We start from the raw sequence: 19,750 nt of genomic DNA, 5'->3' as shown, positions 1-19,750 counted from the left end.
CTGTTTTGCAGTTCACTAACAGGATGTATTATGAGGGAAGAAGAAGTTTTCCAGCTTAACTGGATTTCCATCTGGAGCCAGCTCAAGGCAGTAGGCAATGCAAGTCGCAGGCTGTGGGGTACGGTCTGGTGCCTACTTTTCCTGTGCCAGGGGAATGGGAATTGATTATTCCTATCTGAGCAGCTGATCTCTATTTCCCTCTTGCAAAACTGTTTGCTCTCAGTGTTACAGGAACGGCAAAGGTGTAGCTGGGTGGGTGGTGGGGCTCTTCCCCCAGCAGCTCCAGCAGAAAAACAAAGTGCTGCTCTTCCTTCTCGCCCTGCCTTTTCCATTTTCTGCTCCGCACACAGGCTCAGCTCCCTGGGGCCCTACCCCAGCACGGGGGGGCGGGGTGTGGATGCACAATGCCTGTTGGGCCCTGATAGCAGATTACCTGAAGGCAGGGGTCCTGTACTGCAAGAGAGGGAGAGCCGACTCAAAGAGCCTGAATTTTGCAGTATTAAACCCCACATTATTTCAGCTCGATGAATTTATTGTTTTGTTGCATTTGACTAGCTGCCTAGGAAGAGGGATGGATTGGAAACTGAAGAGGTAATTTAGAACTCTCTAAAACCTGCAGATATATTTAAAAGTAAGCCTACATATATATAAATACACTGTTGCTATTTATATAATACTTTATGCAATAGATGCATAACATTGACACCTACTTTTTAGTATTAGAGTGCTCAACCATTTTGTTTATGCTCAGGAACCAAGCTCAGATTTCCCTTCCTGAATACATCTCTGGCATTGTATATTCACTGCATTGCAATACTTGTTGTTCTGAAGGCATGTTTGGCATAAAACAACTGGTTTCTCTACATGGAAAGGAGGCCAGTGGGTATGTCTGCATGCTGTAAGGGTGAGTCAGAATGGGGCTCCTAACTAGCTCTGAGCTAGTATTTCTGTGCTGTGTTTTGGTATTCAGATGATGTGTCCAGTCATGCAGACATACCTTGATGCTCGTGGTCAGCCCCCCTGACACTGTGTGAGAACAGGAAATTCTGGGGAGCTTCAGGTATGGTTAAGATAGAAGAAAAATATATTGTCTAGTGATTACACTGCAAGAGCAGAGATGACCACAGATACTGAGTGTTACCCTAAGAAAAGTCCACTTGGTGTTGGGCTGTTTGTTCAGAGCTCTGTCAGAAGAACCCATTGCAGTTGGCAGGATCAGCATTTGATATAGCAATAAGTAGAAGAGTGTTGGTGAATATAAGATAAATCATATAAGCCAAAGTACTGTTGCAGATCTTTCTTCTAGTTTACCCTCTGTACTACTGGTTCACATTTTTGAAGATACAGAGAATTTCAAGTTCATGCAAGTTAAGTTGGTGAAACTTAATGCAACAAAATTAAAACTTACGGATATGCTTTTAGGATTCTTGGAATGTTTTTCCTTAAGAGAGGAAAAAAACCCCAAAACCCAACAACCCGCATTCTTCCCACCCTTCCTTCTTCTGATAAGGCTGAATTATCTTATTCTAAGTGTGCAACAAAATGCTACCTCTTATTCAGAACTCTTGTGATTACTTCCACCATTGCCTGGGATTTTATTTTTTTTTTTTGAACTTTTTTTCCTGATTTTAGAAATTAGAGTGTTTATTCATTACTGCTTAATATATGAAATTATTGAGAATCAATTTGATGCTCATCTTTGAGGTTTCATTCTTTGTACAGAGCATAATACAGGATATTTAGTTCTAAGACCCACGGTCTGTGTTCAGCCTGAAAAGTTCCTGGAACTTAATTCTCCACTGGAAAGAAAAATATATTGAGACAAGCAGGCTTTTTTCTTAAGATAAGCATCGATAGCCACTCTGTTGTGAATTAAGTGAATGTGAAGCTAAAAACCAGCTGGCGTTATCTCTGGCTTTGCCTCTCAAGCTATTCACATTCATGCACATGAAGTGACGCCATTAGTTACTCTTCTTATATCACAATGACTGTCTGTGGTGGTTGTGACTCTGAGGTATGTTTATGAAGCTTGTTTATATCTCTGCCAGTTAGGAGGGGGTGAATGACTCGGGGACAAAAGCCGTCTTGCCGGTGAAACAAGTATTGAGCTGACACCTTCTCAGCCATTCTAGCTTAGACTTACTTAGCAAAACACTTCAGGAGAAATACTTCTTTGCCAGAACAAGTTCATGAATTTCACTTGAATTCCTTACAGAACACTTTCTTTGGAAAAGTTCATCATGTCTACAGGAGCAATGACTGCATAACTGAATGACAAGTTAGAATCCCCACATTTCAGAGCATTAGTATAGTAATAAGTAAGTCCAAACCCACTCTTTCTATAACAGCATGTAGTGGTAAGACAAAGCATAATGGCTTTAAACTGGGAGAGACCAGGTTGCTCAAAGCCCCATCCAACCTGGCCTTGAATACTTCCAGGGATGGGGCAGCCACAGCTTCTCTGGGCAACCTGTGCCAGTGTCTCACCACCCTCATAGTCACTCTGTAGGAAGAGTCTGTGGCTTTGTAAGCACATTTCTTTGAGGTTCTGGGGAGAGGATAGCCAAAGGGAACACCTGGCTCACTGGGCCAGAGTTGCTATCTCAGTAAACCCTCCTATGTATTAGGGTCACTACTGGCCTAAAACATGAAAGATCCCCATAGAAATGCATTTAGCAGCAAGTCCTGTGAATGTAACATTTCAGACTCATTGATTCTTTAGTTAATTAATTGTATGTCTGTTGACAACGTGGAATCCAGTATTGCGCATTGGATGTCTAGATTTGCCATGCAGTATGTGGGAAAACTAGTAACTTCACAACAGGGTCTGCTCCTGTAAATGCACGAAACATACATTCAGACCAGTGTATCTTAGAGATGTAGCTAACAAGGGCCACAGTAAGGATATAAACTACCATTTGTCCTGGGTTCAGCAGCAGCTGTCACTTTTTCTCCTTCTTAGTAGCTGGTGCAGCCCTGTGGTTTTGACTTTTGGCCTGGGGATAATATTGGTAAAACCGATGTTTTCAGTTGCTGGTCAGAATGTTTACCCTGACCAAGGACTTTGTGAGTCTCATGCTCTGCCAGGACAGAGGGGAAGCCGGGAGGAAGCAGGGACAGGACACCTGACCCAAACTAGCCAAAGAGGTATTCCATACCACAGCACATCATGCCTGGGGATGTAACTGGGAGTTACCCGGAACGGCACGCTCTCTGCTCTGTAGGGCTTGTTTCCAGCAGGTGGTATCGTATTCTCTTCCCTTGTTATTTCTCTTATCATTATTATTATTGGTGGTAGGCAAATGCCCTGTGGGGGTGGTTGCAGCAATGGAAGCAGAGCAACTGGCAATGCAGAGCTAAAGCCATCTGAGCTGCTGCACTGTGGCATGATGTCGCTGCCCAGGTGCAGAACCTGGTGGTGAAGGTACACCATGTAGACGCCCATGTATCCAAGAGTCGGGCCACTGAGGAACACCAGAACAACCAACAAGTGGATAAAGCTGCTAAGATTGAAGTGGCTCAGATGGACTTAGATTGGCAACATAAGGGTGAATCATTTCTTGCCCGGTGGGCCCATGACACTTCAGGTCATCAGGGCAGAGATGCAACATACAGATGGGCCCGTGATCGAGGGGTGGACTTAACAATGGACACTATTGCCCAGGTTATTCATGAGCGTGAAACATGTGCTGCAATTAAACAAGCCAAACGGTTAAAGCCTCTTTGGTATGGAGGACGATGGCTGAAGTATAAATATGGGGAGGCCTGGCAGATTGATTATATGACGCTCCCACCAACCTGCCAAGGCAAGCACCATGTCCTTACCATGGTGGAAGCAACCACCAGATGGCTGGAAACATACGCTGTGCCCCACGCCACTGCCCGGAACACTATCCTGGGCCTTGAGAAACAGATTCTTTGGCGACACGGCACCCCAGAAAGAATTGAATCAGACAATGGGACTCATTTCCGGAATAACCTTATAGACACTTGGGCCAAAGAGCATGGCATTGAGTGGGTATATCACATCCCCTACCATGCACCAGCCTCTGGGAAAATCGAAGGGTACAATGGGCTGTTAAAAACTACATTGAGAGCAATGGGTGAGGGAACTTTCAAGCATTGGGATACACACTTACCAAAGGCCACCTGGTTGGTCAACACCAGAGGATCTGCCAACAGGGCTGGCCCAGCCCAGTCAGAACTTTTACATATTGTAGAGGGGGACAAAGTTCCTGTGGTGCACATGAAGAATTTGCTGGGGAAGACAGTCTGGGTTATTCCTGCTTCAGGTAAAGGCAAACCCACTCGTGGGATTGCTTTTGCTCAGGGACCCGGATATACTTGGTGGGTAATGCGGGAAGATGGGGAAGTCCGATGCATACCTCAAGGGGATTTGATTTTAGGGGAAAACAGCCAATGAACTCAATTGTATGCTGTTGCCTGCTATGTAATACTTTTATAGCCCATCAACTAGAAGTCTGCAGGGCACCAGCGACTGGCCCTGACTTCCCTCCAACCATCATCCCAACAGAGAATGAACTTTCATAGAACCAGACGAGTTTTGCGGTAAAGGAACAATCAGCATCAGCAGGCAACGATCCAACACTGCACACAGCCTCTCCTGCCCTGAAAGACTGTTACAAGAGATGGAGCCCAACATCATGGACCTGATGGACTCAGTAGCTTTATAGGGATCTGTCCATGCACTAAGATAACAGTGCACTGAGATGAGAGTGAGGGTATATGGAAAATGTGGGATCTGAGCATGACGTGAATGGTATGGAATAAGTGGTGGATACTGTCCTGGGTTCAGCAGCAGCAGTCACTTTTTCTCCTTCTTAGTAGCTGGTGCAGCCCTGTGGTTTTGACTTTCGGCCTGGGAATAATACTGATAAAGCCAATGTTTTCAGTTGCTGGTCAGAATGTTTACCCTGACCAAGGACTTTGTGAGTCTCATGCTCTGCCAGGAAAGAGGAGAAGCCGGGAGGAAGCAGGGACAGGATACCTGACCCAAACTAGCCAAAGAGGTATTCCATACCACAGCACATCATGCCCGGGGATGTAACTAGGAGTTTCCCAGAAGGGCACGTCCTTTTCTCTCTCGGGCTCTTTTCCGGCGGACGGTATCGTATTCTCTTCCCTTGTTATTTCTCTTATCATTATTCTTATTGGTGGTAGCAGCAGTGGTTTGTGTTATACCTTAGTTACTGGACTGTTTTTATCTCAATCCGTGGGAGTTACATTCTTTCGATTCTCCTCCCCATCCCTCTGGGCGGAGGCGGGGGTGGGGAGGGGAAGTAGAAACTGCGCGGCTGACTTGCCGACTGGCTTAAACCACGACACCATTCCAGGGCCCTACTCTGGAACATGAACAGATAGCTCTAATTGCTTCAGAGCAGCAGTGCTATCCCTCTGTAAAGGTGGTAAGTAGTTAACCGCAGTTGTTATTTCAAAGAACTGAGAGTCTCCCATTTATGATTGCTCCACTTAAGTGGTAAGATGGTAGCTTGACTGGGGATTACACTGGGGGTAATCAGACTTGGGGTTTGGATTAGAGGATCATTAAAATGTCCTTTCCAACCCAAACCATTCTCTGATTCTATGACTGCAAGGCCAGTAAGGCCATTAAGTAGACGATCTGAGACAAAGACCTTGAGCTCTTCCCTGAAAACTGCCCAGCTGCAGCAGGGGGCAGCCAAAGTAGCCTGCCGATTTTGGGGACTCTCTCTAAGAAAGTCAGACCCGAGAATCTTGAGAAAAGGAATCTAATCTGGGTGCTCCCCAGTCCTGGCAGCAATGGGGGCTGCACACTTCGTTTCAGAGTGTACAGGGTTCTACATCTTTTCTGGAGATGCTTTGAGAAGGTCTACCACATCTAGGTGATTCATTTTCACGGAGGAATACCTTGGTTTTAATTAATACAGGTTAATTATTTGCTAACCTGCTAGATCTAACAGCACTGTCTGTGGGGTACATGGATACTGTGGCACGGGAGGACAAATTTTGTTCATGTACAGAGTTTTAGGTCCTGAAGTTCATGACTTTAGAAAATGTAGACATCTTCAGGATCAGACACTAGCTGAGTGGAGAAGGTTAGGACCACAGCTTTCTACTTCTGTGAGTGCACTTCAGTTAAGTGCCTCACCCACAGTCCCATAGGAAGACTGGGGGGGAAGACAACAGCATCCAGGCTTTCCCTATCCTCACTCACTTTATCTAAACTGAGACAGTGTATTTAGTATTTTTCATTGAGGATGCTTGTTCACAGAAAAAACAAAGCATAACTGTGTTAATGGAGTTTACCTGAAACGGCTAGAGTGTAAGCAGAGCCCAGTCAGCTGTTAACCTCCTTAAAAACAGGAATAGCTAGGGAAAGCATGTTGTAATGGAGTGATACCAAGTTAAACTTCCTAAAGTGTTAAAGACTTTTAAAGTTTCCACTCAGAACAAAGGCAAGAGAGAAAGATTTTCCTGAACTATTTTAGCGTGAGCCAGAAACTTCAGTGTCATTGTTAAATTTGTGAGGTGTGTGGTGGTGGATTTTGGTTTGTTTTTTTTTTTTCTTCAGACAAATACTTTAGAAAATACCCAAGTAGTTATATTTCTCAGATCAAATCCCAAACTGCACTCAAGACATTTTTCTGGTTTGTGATCAGGCTGGGTTTTTCAGTACTGATAAGCAGACTGATGTAGAAGTCATTCAAGCGTATGCTTATCAAGTGCATGTTGAGCTCTTCCTGAACATCAGACAAAACTGATCACAATTATCCAGAACAAACAGGGTTCCCAAAAGGCTCTGAGGCAGAGAGCTGGTGTAACGTAGACCAGCTGCTCTAAGTGTTTAGAATGCCAAAAACAAAACAGGGTTTTCTTCAGTCCCAGCCAGTCTGCATGAAGAGAAAGGCTGACTTAGAGGTTGTGACTTTGAGGCCTGCTCTCCTCAAGCAAGCAAAAGAGCAAGCTTTTCAGCCCTGCAGCCTCCCTGGAGACAGCCCAAAGGTGGCAGCGGGACAGGACACTGGGATCACAGGGATGAGCCACTCGAGCAGCAGCAGACTGCAGACATCTGCGTAGCTGGCTAGTATGAAGCTGGAGAAATCATTTTCATTTATTGGGAAAATGTTTCTATCTTTATCAAGAGCTGGGAACTTTCATGTTTTTAACCATGTCTATAAATACTGAAAACAGTGAGGTTTTTTTCCTTCGAGGCATTTCTATTTTTAAGAACACACTTGGCAGTCACACATCTCATCCCCACCAACTGCTGCTGCCAGCGGCAGCACCAGTATTGGTACTATTTATTGTTCCCGCACCCTACCCTGCCTGCTCTCTCCCTCCCATACACGGAATGAGCCTCTGGAACTGGCAGAGCCTGCCTCCCTTCTGCTTAGAGAAGACGGCCAGCAGCAGCGTTGTGCACAGCCACCGGACTGATGACCCGGTTTCGTCTGAAGGTCTCATCTGTGGACGGCATCTGCGTGCTGTTTGCTGAAATGGAGTGCTCGGCAACCAGACTCTTTTAAGAACTGATAAAAAGGCAAGACAGTGGGTTTTCTTGGAAAATCCGTATTTTAAAATGTCATTGACCAACAAAGCTCCCTCTTTTTTTCAGGGGCTGCTAGAATTAGAATTTATGGTAGTATTACGTGAGGCTGTTAAGAACCACCTCCAGCAGCGCTTGCTACCGTCCAGTACCGTGTTTACCAACAGCGACCACCAAACTGTATCAGAGATCCCACATTCAACTCTCTCGAAGGAAATTAACTCTTTCCCCAAAACCATGGCGCAGCAACCGCCGGCACAGCGCCTAATGAATAACCGCGCCGATGCGTTTGTTTATTGTCAACACAAGGTAACCCGCCCCGCGGGCGGCGCTGGGAGCCACCGGGTACCCCTGAGCGCGGGCCTCGCCTTCCTCTTTGTCTCTTAACTCCAGGCCTTCGGGCAGCGGCCACCTCTCGCCGCCGCCCCTCCCCGTAAGGCGAGCGACGAAAACGCGGAGGATAAACGCGCACAATACGGCCTGCTCGGATAGGCCAGCGCGACGGCGCTGACGGCCAAGGGGGTTGGAGGAGAGCGAGGGCACACACCGAGCCTGCAGCGGGCTCATGCGCGTTGCGCGGCGGAAGGGGCCGGGGGCCGCCGCCGGGTTGTGGCGCGCATGCGCGGCACCGGCGGCAGGGGCGAGCGGCGGCCGGGGGAGGTTTGCCGCGCTCTCGCTGTCCCTGTGCCTCCGCGCGCGCCGGGCTCGCCCTCCCGCCATGTTGTTGTGAGGCCCTCGCAGCCGAAGGGGGGGCGAGAGGAGGAGGAGGAGGAGGAGGAGGGGGGCGGCGGGCCGGCAAGCAAGCAGGGCTGTCCGAGCGTCCGCTCCGGCTCCATCGCAGCAAGCAGCGCCGCCGGCCAGCCCGTGAGTACCCTCGGGGGCTGGGGCTGCGCGGGGTAGGCCGCGAGCGGGCGGGTCCCCTTTTTGCAGCCCCCTTTTGTCTCTGGCCTCGGCTGTGCGCTGAGGGAGGGGAGAAGTAGAGAGGGAGGGGGCCATGTTGTGGCAGGTCACCGGGCGGCGCGAGGCCTGCTCGACGGCTGCCTGCGCCTCGCCGCCTTTGTGTCCTCCCGGCTCGCCTAGGAGCGGCGCCGAGGTGGGGAGGGAGCGCCGAGAGGAGAGGCGGCGGCACCGCCGGTGTGAGGGAGACGGCGGTGCTGCGAGGGGGCGGGCGGCATTGTGCTCTCGGCCAGCCGAGGGGAGCGCGGATTGCGGAAGCAGCTTCCACCCCACCGGGTTTCTGGGGTGAAGTTGTTGCCGTGGTCCGGGCCGGGGGCGTGGGGTTTCAGGTGGTGAGAGGTACCGGGGCGCGGGATGTCGGGGGCGTGGACAGGCCGGGGGGCACCCACATGTCGGGGTTTACAGTAGGCTTCGGCACCGAGTGCGGAGTGGGGGTCTTTTTTGCAGCCCCACGGACAGTTGCATGTGTTCGGAATTCGGGGAAAACGGGCTTTGTTCGGATGCACCGAGAGCGTGAAAACTTGCGTTATTCTTTTTGGTTTTTTTTTTTTTTTTTTTTTTTAGTGCTATTAAGGATAATGACTGCTTTCTGAGGGTGGAGCGAGAAGGCCAAACGCTTTTGATAGTTGATACCACACAATGAAGTGTTAGGTTTTAATTCTTCTTCAAGCGTATCTGCGCAGACTGCAATAACCAAAAGTTGAGAAAAATGCCAGCTGCCCTGAGTGGATCGTGCTTACAACTAACAGTTTGGGGCTTAATCTCCTTGGCAGTAATTGTGCAAAGATTTTTTTCTTTTTTGGCATTGTTCATTCCTCATCTATTTCATAACCTCAGACTGTAATTCCTTGAGAGAAAATTAGTATGCTCGGGACCCTTTTTTTTTTTTTGGCTTACTGGTTGAAGCAAGATGGCTTAACACCAAAATGCATAGCATGTTTTTTTTATATGTGATGTGCTGATCCCAGAAATCAGCTGATTTTTATACGTGATGTGATGATCCCAAAAATCAGCTGATTTTTGGGATGCTTTTTTTCTGAGCAGTGTAGGCATTTGTGAGCTATGTTATATAGGTCATTGCAAATGAGAATCGGTGAAACTTCTTATTTTGCCTTCTTGTTTGTCACATACTGCATGTTCACAAAATACTTTTGGATTTATATTAGCTTCTCTTTTACTGAAGTCTTTGTTACATCTCAAGTGAAGGATCAGGCCTCTTTAGTTAGCGTCAGTTGAGGCTGTAGCTCTTCAGGTATGTGGGATATGAATGCATTTGAAACCTAATTACTACCCCGTGTTACCATTTTTACATATAAAACATAGTGTTCTATTATATTTAGTCATGTATAGGTTTAAAACCAAATGCAAACAACACTTGCAGTTTTGTTGAGAGCCTCAGAGAGTTATTGTCTATGTTCTGGAATGCAACTCAGTTTGTGTCAGTGCGAATATAATTGTGTTAGAGAGATGGGAGAAGGAAACTCGAATAAAAAGGGAAATGATAATTTGGTGGTGGTGTAGTTTGCGTTATATCTATAAAAATGACACTAAATCACCTGGAAGTTTTCTGAAGTGTTCAGAGAGTTGAGAATTTGGAATATGTCCCAGCAGAATGGTTAGTACGCAAATGCGTGTGAGAAAATGCAGATTCTGCAGTTTATTATGTGGATGTTACACACAGGAAAGTCCATGTTATTTGAATAGTATTTTTTTCTGCATTAATAGGGAATGGTACTTCTTTTTTTTTTCTGTAGCATCACCCTGCAGTATTTAGTATTTTTCTTCTATGTTGGGAACATTGGCACGGAGCTGAGGCAGTTATGGGCATATCTGGTATCATGATTGAGCTAATGATGCAAGTAGTTGGCTGAAAAAGTTGGACTTGCCTGTCCTTTGATGAGAAGATACCTCTTGTTATGGCAGTAGATACTAAATCTTACTCAGTAGTAGCGGTAGTGCACATTGAAACCTTTATGTACATGTTTTACTCCAGGTTTGCTCTCAAGTGTTTCTTTACAGTCTCCTCACTGGGCTGGATAATGCAGATGTTTGGGGCAAGTGTGTTAACAGGACATCAGCATGTTGAATACTGTGAACTAGACTGATTTTCAGCAGCGCTTTCTAGTTCACTTTTGGATATTTCTCCCTCCGCTCTGATTTAACAGTACATGAGTTCTTACGTGAGTGCAAGTTTTTATACACAGAGGCAAGTAGATGGTTTGAATTCCTTGTTGTATGTCTTGATGCTGCTTTTGAATGTGGGATGATATAAAAACTGTATGTTGCAGTAAAAAGAAACCCAAGTTCACTTGAGTGTTAAATTTTTTTGTATTGGGAATCTCCTCTGAAAAAAGCATTTAATACATTGTATTTTCTTTTTTAAAAGTTTCTTATAGAAACTCTACAGAGGAAACAGCATATAACTATAGAGCAGACATGCTTTATAAATACTTCTCATTGTGTGTATTATGTGTAAGGTATGTGAGACTTATCAATCTTCTTTCTCCTACCTTCACTAAATTTAATTTAATTTCCTTGTTTAATGTGAATTTCACCTACCCATAACATAGCTGTTGTCTTGATTATTCTACACAATGCAACCATTCCAGTGTAGTTGCAAAGCCAGTGCCTAGATTCTTGTCTCAAAGTGAGACAAGTCTTTTGTTTAAAAGCACAACAAACACCAGTTATGTCGTGCTTCCGATAATGAAGTTGGAGCATTTAACCATCATATAGTGGAAAAGCATTTTAAATGATGTCATAACACAGAAGCGTATTCAGTTCTAGCTACTTGGGTGTAATCTCAAATAAGTTGTGTAAAATTTATTTTATAGTAATTGCTTGCATACTGAAACCTTTTCGAAAAATTTAATTTGAATCCCACTCAGAATACCTGTTGTGGCTTTTACAATACTAGGTGAGAGCTTTTCAAGCTGGTATGTAAAATGTTTAGTTTGAAAATAAAGACCAGACATCATCTCTAGCAATATCTTTTAAGATTGTATTTCATAGAATCATAGAGTAGTTAGGGTTGGAAAGGACCTTAAGATCATCTAATTCCAACCCCCCTGCCATGGGCAAGAACACCTCCCAGTAAACCATGCCACCCAAGGCTCTGTCCAGCCTGGTCTTGAACAGCACCAGGGATGGAGCATTCATAACTTCCCTGGGCAACCCATTCCAGTGCCTCACCACCCTTACAGTAAAGAATTTCTTCCTTATATCCAATCTAAACTTTCCCTGTTTAAGTTTGAACCCATTACCCCTTGTCCTGTCACTACAGTCCCTGATGAATAGTCCCATCCCCAGCATTCTCATAGGCCCCTTTCAGATACTGGAAGGCTGCTATGAGGTCTCCGTGCAGCCTTCTCTTCTCCAGGCGGAACAGCCCCAACTTTCTCATCCTGTCTTCATACGGGAGGTGCTCCAGTCCCCTGATAATCCTCGTGGCCCTTCTCTGGGCTGGTTCCAACAGCTCCAAGTCCTTTTTATGTTGAGAACACTAGAACTGCACACAATAGTCCAAGTGAAGTCTCACGAGAGCAGAGTAGAGGGGCAGGATCACCTCCTTTGAACTGCTGGTCATGCTCCTTTTGTTGCAGCCCAGGATACAGTTGGCTTTCTGGGCTGCGAGCGCACACTGAAGCCGGCTCATGTTCATTTTCTCATCGACCAACACCCCCAAGTCCTTCTCTGCAGGGCTGCTCTCAATCTTTTCTCTGCCCAACCTGTAGCTGTGCCGACCCAGGTGTAGGACCTTGTTCTTTGCATGGTTAAACTTCAGAAGGTTGGCATCAGCCCACCTCACAAGCGTGTCAAGGTCCCTCTGGATGGCATTCTTTCCCTCCAGCATATCAACCGAACCACACAGCTTGGTGTCATCGGCAGACTTTGCTGAGGGTGCACTCAATCCCACTGTCCATGTCACCGACAAAGGTGTTGAACAAGACCGGTCCCAACACCGATCCCTGAGGGACACCACTCGTTACTGGTCTCCAGCTGGACATTGAGCCATTGACCGCAACTCTTTGCGTGCTGCCATCCATCCAGTTCTTTATTCACCGAGTGGTGCACCTATCAAACTGATGTCTCTCCAATTTAGAGACAAGGATGTCATGTGGGACAGTGTCAAAGGCTTTGCACAAGTCCAGGTAGATGATGTCAGCTGCTCTACCCCTGTCCATCAGTTTCGTAGCCCCATCATAGAAGGCCGCCAAATTGGTCAGGCAGGATTTCCCCTTAGTGAAGCCATGCTGGCTGTCACCAAGCACCTCCTTGTTTTTCATGTGCCTTAGCATGTCTTCTGTGAGAATCTGCTCCAAGAGTTTGCCAGGCACAGAGGTGAGACTGACGGGTCTGTAGTTCCTGGATCATCCATTTTCTTCTTTTTGAAAATGGGGGTTATGTTACCCTTTTTCCAGTCGTTGGGAACTTCACCTGACTGCCATGATTTTTTAAATTTTTCAGTATTTCGTTATTGGTTAACAGGTACTTTTTTCCAAAGCATGGTAATTTAAGGCCAGTTGTAGATGTGTAGAAGATACATGCCTGAAGAGGTTGTGGCGGCCATCTTGGGAGTTGAGAAGGAAATGTAAAACTGAGATGTAGCAGACATATCCCTGTGATAATCCACATTTGACTTTTTTGCGAGGTGTTCTATATATACATCAATTTCCACTAAACTTCAGGGCAGTAATAAGATCCTCTGTCCTCTGATGGCTGTACTAAATATCACATCTGCAGCTTTTCTAACATTCAGATTTTTACAGCTTATATTTGTGTACACCAGGTCACTTAGACAAATGTACTTTTTGTAATTGTGATAGTTTTCAATTTTAATTTTTCATGCAGTTATACTATAGGCTACTTCTTGCTTCATCAGTGCCATTGAGGTATTGCCAAAATTCATTTACTGGTAATAGGTCTGATTGTCTTTCCTTCAGTTATGAAGCTCTTTGCATGTAAATCCTAATGGAAATGAGGGCTTTGTCGGATCTGTGTTTGTGACTTTGCTCTTAGATTTCACCCATGTTATTTTGAGGAAGAATTTGGAGTGATGTATTGAACTAGTTATATACATTTTATTATTTGTTTGTTTGCATGGCTGGTCTGAAGTTCTGTGTAGGATTTGTTCACACCTCTACAAAGAGGAAGTGAGTTTTTAAAAGCTGGGTTGTTGTGTTTAGTTCTGTAAGTCTTCACATGTGCATACTGATTAAACACAAAGCTGCACTTGCTGGAGATGACTCTCTATTTGAGCTAAAAATAATGAGTTTGTTTTGACTCATAGTTTTCACGTATTAATATTTGAAGTATTGCTGTTTATCCCCATTATGATGTATATTGCTCAAACCTTAGTTCTGGGCATACTACAGTGATGAGTTAGTCACGTAGTCTGAAGAAGTTGCAAGATTGATGTTAGAGTATTTTGACAATAAGCAAATATCTACTGTAACAATACTAATAAGACAAAGTAGCTTTAGATCTTGTGTTACAAAGCCAAGATTGTTCCAGATTATTAAGAAATAAATAATCCTTCTCCTATATATCTATCTATATATTAATACCCCCTTGAAGGTTGGACATTCAGTAGTCAATAAGGCTAGATGAAAAAGGTATAATTGTGTAGAGAGATTAGGGGGTTATGGGTTCTTTTGCCTACATCTTCAGATTTAAGTGTTCTATTCTGATTAAATAGTTTTCCGTATATGTAATTTTTTTATTGTTTGGACTTGACACTCTTGTTTAGCATAAAAAGTGAGACATTTCTTGGACTTCTAATTTTTATCACCCCCTCCCCCCCTCAAGTACTTGAGATTGTAGGTGGTATTTTGGGTTTTATATATGTCCATTTAGATGTTCCTTTTTAAAAAAAAAAAAAAAAATCAATCATACATCAGTTATGGTAGATTAAGAATGTGTGGAGATCATTAAGTATATGTGTTTGGGGGCACATATTTTTTCTGCAAAGGATTTTGTCAGTATCAGAAAAAGACTTCAGCTGTTGTCATTTATACTTGTTTCAAGCTAAGACTTCAGTGCTTCAAAAATTAGTTGGGAAACTTAATCTGAGCCTGAAATCTTTATTTTGAGAAAACCTTGAAATGTACTATCATGTGGGTTAAAGAAGTCTAATGTCAGCTACTATGTTAGATTCTTACGTAGCTTAGACCATTTGAATGAAAAACGGAGGCTGGCATATAAGAATGAGATGTAGTTCAGGTAGAGAAGCCAGTTTTCTGTGCCACTTCATAGTCTATGAATGTCTAAAATCAGCCATAGCAATGTGGCAGAAGCAGTGTTTTTGCACATCATGCTGAGTAAAAGAAACTGCTGCCATTATGATTGAAAATGTATTTTGATTTTTTTTTTTAGCAAGGAAATATGTGGGCAAGTTTTTATAATGGTGGAACTCTACCATATTAATATATTGTCTTCTTAAAAATTCTGTGGTAATTCATGGGTTTCTCTTAGAGTCCTAGTTTGGTAATGGTATATAAATTTAAAGTTTAAATCAACAACATTTTGACAATTAGTATTATTCTTTTATAACTTGGACTTTTTAATTCCAAGAGCTGCATGAAGATAGTTTGGAAAGCCTTTTATGTTATCAAGACCTTTTCTTTTTAGGTGTCCAAGTGGAATGAGCATTCCATGTGTCCTCCTAAGCATGAATGAAGTGGCATGGCAGGAGACCAGAGGAATGATGAACATTGGTCAGGAAGCCAGTGAGGTTGGAGTAGGGGTTGCCCAGCTGGAACAGTAGTTGGAGCAACATCAGGGCTCAATTCAGGTGGAAACACTCCTCATACCATCTCTATGGTTGCAGTATCTGGTGCTTCCAGTGTCCAGGTGTCCCTTGGTGGATGTTCTCAGGATGATGCTGCAATTAGGTGTTTCTTCCAGAGGCAGGCTAGAATGCAGCCAAGTGGCTACTCCAGCAAACACCACTGGCCCTCAGGAGATTGCACTCATATATCTATATAGATATATGTATATGTTGCCCTATATGTACATATGTGTATATTTTGCCCTATAGATAATTTGGTTTTCATTGAAACAGTTCCTGTGGTTTGTGTTGAATTCACATCTTTAAGAAAGATATGTGAGTTAGGCTAGTTTTTGAAAGCCTGTAGTAACCTGAATTCTAAACCTTCCAGTTGTTTTTGTTAAAGCAGTTATAAATGAACCACGTTAAATAATTTTGAGATGTTCAGTTTGAACTATAACTTGCATAAGCATTTCATATATGAGTACCTATTTTCGTATCAGAACACCATCAAATCGTTAGGTTTGAATTTATGCAAAACAAATGGTTTTGTTTGAAAAGGGATTATCTTCTGGTAGGCTTTATAAGAAGTAATACGGATTTAGCACACAATCTTATTTTTTAACCTGCAAGTATAACAAGTTTTTTTTCAGGTAAAATAGAGATAGTAGAATTAAGTGTAGATCAAAACTTTTGCCTTTTTGTGGATAGTAACCTAGAATAAAAAAAAAATTGTTTTAAGCTTTCACCCACAAATGTTTGATTGATACAACTCCCTAATTTTTCTTTAATAAAAAGTTTGTTTTGAGTTTCAGATAGAAATGGCTTTTTTCCCCAGGGCACTTGTAATGTGCCACACTTAAGTCCCTGAGGAACTTTTTGCACTTTCCCAAGACCAAGGACATACAGAATGTGTTAAAAAAACTGCAGCAAATGTGAATAAACAAGATTTGCTGACCTTAAAAGCAAGAATATCTGTTGTATCTGCTTTTTCTTAATCTGTTTTTTCTCATTCTTTAATTTATTTTGGCATTTTATTCCAATTTTATTCTTACATGGTTTTTTTTCTTCCTCTTACATTGATTTACATAGCATTTTAAAGAAAAGCAACTCTTGCCCTGCCATCCGGCTTCATGCTGTATCACATTCTGCATTGCACTTACACACAAATTGTAAAGCAGTTCTGTAAGTATAAAATTCTGTAGTATTCTGCTGTCCACTTGTGAGTATGAAGATGTTGGGTTATTCTTGCCAGTGTTCAGTCAGTTACACAGGCAACAGTGCCGATTGTTGCTAGCCTTTCCCAGGGCTGATAGGTTGCATAAAATTACTCACAGATAAGTAACTGCTGAGTAACAGTTGCATCTCTTTTCTGCTGTCTGCTTTCTGTCCCCAGTGGTAATAAGATGCATGCCTTAATCAGCAGCTTCGTTTAATTCGGTCAGGTCCATCAAAATATTTCTTCATTCCTCCAGCAGGTAAATGTCATGAAGATCCTGTGTGTTTTCTGGTAAATTGAAAGGGGGATGCAGGGAGCTACTCTTATTAAAGTGCTTCAGTGGTTTTACACATTATGAAGATTTAGCAAAGGGGAAATTGCTCTTGCATTGCTCTGCATTGTTATCTGTGTGAAAATAGTGGCTTTCAACTTGCAGTTATCAATACTGCCTTTATGTTCTGCCATTTTTCACTTCTCCCAGTCTTCCTTAGCAGTATGAACTAATGGAAATTAAGCACAAATCAGGAGACTTCTCCGTTTTAGTTGCTTGATTTAACTGTTCTCTGTGTGCTAATGTTATGGGGGATTTTGTTAAGACAGACGTTTCTGGGTTTGGGTTTATTTTTTCTTTTTGTTTTAAGGGCAAACAACTCTTGAGGTAAAAGTACCAAAGAAATGGGTTTTCTAAAATCTAAATCTATGCAGACTGTGGATGCAGTTTAGATGCAGTTGTGTGCTTGAGTACTGGGTAGACAGAATCTCTGTGTGTATTAATAAATGAAAGAATTTTATTATGCATTTCGAGAAAAATCTGAAAGAAAATTAATAGAAGCAAGTATAGTAGATAAATAATCGTGGATTGATTGAGGTGGGAAGGGTCATCTGGTCCAATCCTCCCTGCTCAAGCAGGACCACAGAGAACAGTTCAAAATGAAGATACTGAAGTCTTTGACTCTATGTATGTTATCCAAGCATATCTTAAAACTATGGATTTTACATAAATTTTAGCATGTCATAGTGCAAAGAAAGTGAGACATTGCCGAAGTAATAAAAAGGCATTTTAGAGGGGAAGTTTAGATTGGATATAAGGAAGAAATTCTTTACTGTAAGGGTGGTGAGGCACTGGAATGGGTTGCCCAGGGAGGTTGTGAGTGCTCCATCCTTGGCGGTGTTCAAGGCCAGGTTGGATGAGGCCTTGGGTGGCATGGTTTAGTGTGAGGTGTCCCTGCCCATGGCAGGGGGGGTTAGAACTAGATGATCTTAAGGTCCTTTCCAACCCTAACTATTCTATGATTCTATGTAGCAGGACTAAAGTGGTTTTTTTTGTGAAGATGGTGGAGCTCTAGCCCACTGGTTAGGTAAGAATTTAAAATGTATAGAAAGAGAAATGTAGAAATTGAAAACTAAATTTAGCAGGGATTTTTTCAAGCAAAAATATTAAGATATGTTCATATACTGAAAAATAAGGATTGCTTAAGTTGTCTTGGGAAACCCTACTAGTTGTCCAGCAAGAAACTCTCGTAAGCCTCAGTCTTAGCAGATGGATTCAAGTAAATACAGAACATTTAAAACCCATGTATTCACTTCCGTGCCAGAAGATACCTGATACTTTTGACCAGCTGTCTCTGGGGGGTACGTATAAAGAGGGGTTATAAGCAATTTGGATGTAAGAGGAACGTACTAACTTGGCTGGAATCACTGATAGATTTTGAAGAATCTTCAAATTAGTTGAAGTGCTAAAGAAGTTGAATAACAAAATAAGAAGTTAATAAATATACTTGATTAATTCCAAGAAACAAATTCCTGGGAAGACTAGGGAAATAATATCTTGATCTTGTGAAAGTCATCTGAAATGTCTTCGGAAGAACTGAGCATCTTATTAACACAAGGCAAGACAAAGTCTTTACTAAAGATAATTACCTGTCTAGTAGAGTATCTAATTCTTACTCAAGTTGGAAGACTGAGGAATTGCTTGTCAGTGTCCCTCCCGCCTAAGGAACTGCTGAGAACTATGGGAATGATCAGTGAAGCATGAATAATTGGAAAGCAGTTTGTGCCCTTAATAACATGCTTAACTTGTGGTCAGGCAGCTAGACTAGAAGGTCCCTTCCAACTAAAATACTGCTATTCTGTATTAATACATGCCAGCGTTAGAAGCCATTGGTAGCACAGGGAAAGATCAAGCAGGTTATCCTGGAGTTCCCTGGTAGTACTGAGGCTTAATGTATGCTAGTTTGGAAATTACCAAGACTGCAATGGCAAAATTTCAGGTGCCACACATATTTAAGAGAAGAGCAGAAAGTTCAGACAGTACAGTTGAATGGAATTCAACACATTGCTGAGATGGAAAAATATTACTGATGAGTGTATGCTTGGCATGTGGGTGTCTAAATTAAGTAGCCACTCTGACTCAAAACTGGTATCACTGGCTCATAGAACATTGCAGACTAAGAGGAACAGAAATGTGTGGTATTGTTAATGTTCATATTCTGTCTGTGTTCTGCTGTGGTTGCTTCAGCTGTAGCAACAGAAAATTGAAATTAAGGACAACAGTTACTCATGGCGAAAACTTGGGGAAGTTGAACTACTTTGCTGGTATAGGGGGAGGCTGTACAGAATAATTGGCAGCATGAGGGCAGGCAGAGGTTAGAGGAGTGCTCATTTGCATGAGAGGTAGTAATCAAAAATCTTTGGACTCTGAGGTGAAAGGTAGTGCATACTCAGCTCTTCCATACAGGATGTCAAAGCCAAAAGTGTTAATTTGAGTCACCTTTCATGTTAAAACAGCAGTGAGTGTCTAGTCACTGGCAGGGTTAAGTATAAATTCTCAATGGAGAAATAACTGTCCCCTGGGTCATTCATCTTACATTGAAATATTTAATATTGAAAAGAGTTACAAAGGATAATGAAGTAAGTATAAAAACTATAGCACTTGGGGGGTTTGACCTTGTTTTTTTTTTTACTTTGTTTTGCTTTGTTCCCTCAAGACCAAAAAGCTCGGTTGAGGCTCTTTGCCAGCATAGCACCTGAGGAAGACCATTATCCACTGTGCTATCATCCTTTTGTTAATAACCTCATGGGGCTGCAAATAGGTTAGTGTTCTGTTTGGCATTTCTTCATTACAGAAGTGCTGTGAATTGTCTAGTGGCTTCGTGATCAGGAGTCAGTCTGTAATATTTGGAGTTCTGGATATGAGGTTTTCAGGAAGCTCAGGATATATTTTCATGGATGTCAGAGCACTTGCAAATGTTCTTCTCAT

The 19,750-nt window shown here is 43.0% G+C and overlaps 1 protein-coding gene across 7 annotated transcripts in view; it reads left to right on the top strand.

The window, feature by feature from the left end:
* The first annotated feature begins 8,138 nt into the window (after positions 1 to 8,138).
* PUM2 (pumilio RNA binding family member 2) overlaps positions 8,139 to 19,750 on the top strand; it is a 72,085-nt gene continuing 60,473 nt past the window's right edge. For 3 of the 7 annotated variants that reach the window (XM_080614570.1, XM_080614568.1, XM_080614566.1), the window contains exon 1: positions 8,139 to 8,410. In XM_080614570.1, the coding sequence (XP_080470696.1) occupies positions 8,165 to 8,410 (246 nt within the window). In that variant the 5' untranslated portion in view covers positions 8,139 to 8,164. The remainder of the gene's footprint in view (positions 8,411 to 19,750) is intronic. The other 4 variants (XM_080614567.1, XM_080614569.1, XM_080614571.1 and 1 more) reach the window with 3 other exon arrangements.

This window comes from Psittacula echo (assembly GCF_963264785.1).
Source record: "Psittacula echo genome assembly, chromosome: 4".
NCBI lineage: Eukaryota > Metazoa > Chordata > Aves > Psittaciformes > Psittacidae > Psittacula > Psittacula echo.
This window is presented reverse-complemented; position numbering and strand designations above follow the sequence as displayed.